Here is a 4,856-nt window from a genome sequence, read left to right as displayed (position 1 = left end):
TCGGTGTGCAAGCCTTATAAAGATTTTATCAAACTCCCCTTAACCTTAGTCCCTATGACCTCACTGCACAAACAACAATTACCCTGACACCGTTGACACAATTACACGATGTGACACTTGGTAGCACGCGCAACAAGGATTCTAGAGAGAGACTTCTTACAACATCGTTGGTGTACATTATACCTACAACAAAACAACATGCAAGATTTGGCAAGGTGATGTATGATGGGTGACAATCCAAAATGATGCACACCTATTCAACAAATTGTGAAACAAATGTTAATGCCTTTCCAACTTACCAAAACAGCCTAGATGCCCGAGTAACCTATCCTTCCATCATTGTTCTATATATGGGTTCTCAATTTTGATTGGCTTGTCGGTTGTGTTTGCTTGTGTTTGGTTGTAGTACTATCAAACCACCTTAGGATGTAATTAGCCACCTACAAATATTGGTTTTAATTTTGATCATTCTATATATGTAGCCCCTAGGAAAAGGATTAAAGGTTGTTGACATCATAAAATAAAGAAGATATATTCATCGAAGTAGAAAGGAGTAATGAGCCAAATAGGAACTTAAGGTAATACATCTACCCATTTGGGTGGGGTGATCAAAGGCAAAAGAGAGATAAGATTAAGAAGATTAGAGATAGTAAGAGAAATATTAATAAAGATCATTGCACAACTATCATTTTAATATTACCCCATTAAGGAATATATCTTTGTTGACTTCTTTTTTTATCCCCTTTTAACTCTTCATCATTAACTTCATAGGTTTTGGTTATTAATTAATTAATCAACGTTTGCATTGCAAAGTATTTGAATTAGTGTGTGAGGGAGAAGGTTATTTGTTGGCCGTCATGTTGTATCCACACTGTATCCAACCACCTTCAACAGCCTTGCATCTACATACCCAAGTGGCCCAACCCTTAGGCGTTAGAATGATCCATTCTTCATGATTGGCCTCCATAGTCAAAAGTCGAGCCGACCGGTGTTGCCCAAGGCTGACCAAGGAACAATATCAAAATAACCTCACTAGATTAATAGAAAAAATAGAGCAAATTCATGTGCCAATGACTTCATTGTCCAAATCATGACCAGCATGATCCTTTCACCCCAATTGCAATGAATATTGGCAATAAATACATTTTAGTTGCTAAAGATTACTACACAAAAAGGTGGAGGCCAAAACCGCCTTGGGACAAGACATCATTGTTAGTTGCACGCTTCATCTAAAATAATCATAAAACAACACAATGGATTGGTAGAATGTACAATAATCATGAACAATTCAATAGATTGGTAGAATGTACCAACACATTGTAATGACAAAATACCAGTGATTGGTAGAATGTACCAACACATATTGTAATGACAAAATACCAGTGATTGGTAGAAGTACCAACACATATTGTCATGACACAATACCAGTGATTGGTAGAATGGTTCCAACAAATATTGTTTAAGGTTGTGGAGGCAGATCTATTAGATTCATAGGCCCCTCTTGTGAGTGTAAATAAATCAGAGATAGATAGATAGATAGATTATATTATCGTCTTCGGAGGTCAAATATGACCTATAAGAGAGAGAGAGAGAGAGAGAGAGAGAGAGAAAGGGATTGGACCGAACCTTAAGATCTTCGCAATCCATTCCCTAGTAAGACTCAAATTCTGCTTGACCTTGCACCATTGCTTGCACACAAGGTACTAATGGCCATTTAATGATAACTGCTCACAAAATGCCTGTAGTACACATCATACAAGTGGATACATATGTACATATCCTGCCCTTTTTTCTTCAGTGTCTTGATTCATGTGTTACTTTAGAGCTTGATTAAGGGTGTCTGTCACAAATAAATAAGCTATAGAGGAGCATCTTTCTATCTTTCAAGTGTGGTGCTTTTTCATGGCCTTTACAGTAACTCCATTAGATCATCAATCGCGAAAAATAAAACAGAAACTTCACCTTGTGTGAAGCTCAGTTTCTCATATTTGGAGTGTTTTATGTGCCATCTATAATAGAAAATCCTTGCTCAAAGCATCTTGGTCACATAAGCAGTGATACTCCACAATACAGTGTGATCCAGATACTATAGATCAATCTTTGCTCAGGGGTTGCCCATATTGGTTCGTTTTCCTCCCAAATTCATGCCACCATGTGTGTAAAACATGGAGCTGAATGACGAGCAATTTGCTGCTGAATTTACTGTCAATAATGGTGGCAACATGTATAGCCAACCTTGCCACTTCATAGAATAAACATGGGATATCTGTTCAATGGCAGATGGCTGAGTGAAAAATGAGCTTTCCAGATTAATGTTATGTTGATTGTAACCTTTTCCCTTCCTATTACAAAACTCTCGCTTTCATCTTATGCATAATCTCTATAGCATCAGCATCTCTATTCAGCGAACCATAGATGTTAGAAAGCTCAACATATGGTATTGGGTTCTTTGGATCGAGCAAGAATATCTGATGTGCAGCCCGCTCTCCTCGTTCGATATCGAGTTTTTGCCGACAAGAACTAAGCAAGGTTATCCATTGCAATGAAGTTGCAGGACATGGCATATTATTTATCATATCCTCGGCTTCCTTGAGGCATCCAGCTCTTCCAAGCATGTCAATCATGCAACTGTAATGGTAAATATTTGGTGTGATATTATAATCATGGCTCATGGAAGTGAAAAACAAGCGTCCTTGTTCAATCATGCCAGAATGACTACACATAGATAAAACATTGATAAAAGTCACTTCGTCTGGTTTTAATCTAGTATGGCGCACCTTATCAAATAGATCAAGCGCATGCTTGACCTTGTTGTTGATAGCATATGATGCCATCATGGTGGTTAACAATATAATGTCTTGCTTGAATGCATCTTTGAATATTCTTGTTGATTCTTCGAGGCTGCCACATTTTCCATACATGTCTACAAGAGCAGTCTCTATATGTGCATCAATTTCATAACCACTAGATAATATGTGAATATGCAATCTCCTACCTTCAGATATAGCACCACTTTGAGCACACGCATCAAATAGACTGAAAAAGGTCACCTTATTTGGCAACACACTTTCCTGCTGCATTTGACAGAAAAATTGTATGGCTTTCTCTGCATGGTTGTGCTGAGCATAAGCACTTATCAGGGAACTCCATACCTTTACATCTGCATTACAAAGCTTGTCAAACACTCTCAATGCATCCTTGAAACTCCCATATTTTCCATACATAACGCAAAGAGAAGATCCAACTTCTATATTGGAATCAAGATCCGTGCCATGAATGAGAGTGTGCATTCTTCGGGCTCGAGAAAGAGAATGTAGGCTTGCATATGCATTGAGAATGCTGATTAGCATCACCTTGTCAGGTAAAATGCCTTCATACAACATTTGATGGAAGTTTCCAATGGCAAGTATGCTTTGTCCATGTTCCACACAAGTAACAATCATAGTAGTCCAAGAAACTGTATTCTTCTCTACTATTAAGTCAAAGACTCTTTGAGCTTCTTCTAGTTCACAACATTTATTGTACATGTTTATTAGGGCATTATGAACTGCAATATTTGAAACAAATTCACTGGCCATGATGCTAGCATGAATGTACCTACCTAGTGTTATCAATTTTGGGCTCGTGCATGAGGAAAGCAAGCGAATGAATGTGAGTTCATTTGGAAGCACTCCCTCACTCAACATCTGGTTGTATAGATCAATCAAACTGTTTGTTTGATGAAGTTGAGAGCAAGTTGCCGCAATAATTCCGTTCCATGTGTGTAAATTTCGCTCTGGCATGCTACAAAACATATTCCACGAATCCGATCCACAATCCATCTTGGTAAACATGTTCATTATTGAAGTTCCGACAACAACATCATTCTTGTGATCACTACCGAAGACACAAGCCAATGTGGTCATAATGGTTCTAGGCCTGTTATTGGTGCAAGCTTCTATAATAGCCATGTACGTTATCCGCGTGGGAAGCACACCTTTAAGCTTCTCTCCTTGAAAGAGATGAAAAGCTTCATCATAAAGCTTGGAGTTCACATGAGCTACAATTAGTGTATCCCACGAGAAAGAGTCATGTTCTACCATGTTATCAAATACAGTGCAGGCATCACCTATCGTACCACATTTGGCATATGCATTGATAAGAGCATTTCCAACCACCAAATCACATTCATGAGGACCTTTCACAATACAAGCATGGATCCGACAAATTCCTGACAAATCATTGAGATTGATACACGAGGAGATAAGGTTCACGAAAGCATATTTTTCTGGAATAAAACCCTCTCCATGCATCCGGTGTAAGCATTGTAATGCCATTAAGTCTTCACCTGAGGTTCTATATGACCTAATGAGGAGATTCCATGTGAACAAACTATGTAGTGACGGTGAGGTGAAAAACAAGAGATGAGCCTCGCTTATCGCTTGACATTTAAGATACATCTCGATAAGGGACGATCCAATGTACGGATCACTCTCTATATCTCTGGTACATATATCATGGTGGACAATCATGGCATTGAACAAATCCTTGTTATTTCCATACCATCGCAACAGAGAAGGGAATTCCTGCAAATGGATGAGCTTCAATGGTGACCTCTGTGGGAGGGCCATCGTTAAGACAAGGCTACGTATGAATGCGTACCAGAATAGAGACGGGCTCTATGTGTAATACGATCACATAAGTACATTGCTACAACTGCCTTTGAAGGGGGAGGGGGAGGGGGAGGGGGATGCAGGAAAACCTTACCTGTAAGGTGGGCATGGAAGCTGCAGAGGAAATGTCCTGCTTTGTTGTTTGCATGGTGAACATAAATCCCTCGATCATCCATCTCTGTAAGCTTCATGAAGGATTCAGGG

The 4,856-nt window shown here is 39.0% G+C and overlaps 1 protein-coding gene across 1 annotated transcript; it reads right to left on the bottom strand.

Moving 5' to 3' along the window:
• Positions 1–1,593: 1,593 nt before the first annotated feature.
• LOC147852519 (putative pentatricopeptide repeat-containing protein At3g47840) lies at positions 1,594–4,856 on the bottom strand. Its single transcript, XM_087334447.1, has one exon. The coding sequence runs from the start codon at positions 4,608–4,610 to the stop codon at positions 2,346–2,348; it is 2,265 nt and encodes a 754-aa protein (XP_087190573.1). The 5' UTR covers positions 4,611–4,856; the 3' UTR covers positions 1,594–2,345.

The sequence above is a fragment of the Azolla caroliniana genome, unplaced genomic scaffold, assembly GCF_043228905.1.
Source record: "Azolla caroliniana isolate FFs.n. ecotype wild unplaced genomic scaffold, voAzoCaro1.0.p SCAF_18, whole genome shotgun sequence".
NCBI lineage: Eukaryota > Viridiplantae > Streptophyta > Polypodiopsida > Salviniales > Salviniaceae > Azolla > Azolla caroliniana.
This window is presented reverse-complemented; position numbering and strand designations above follow the sequence as displayed.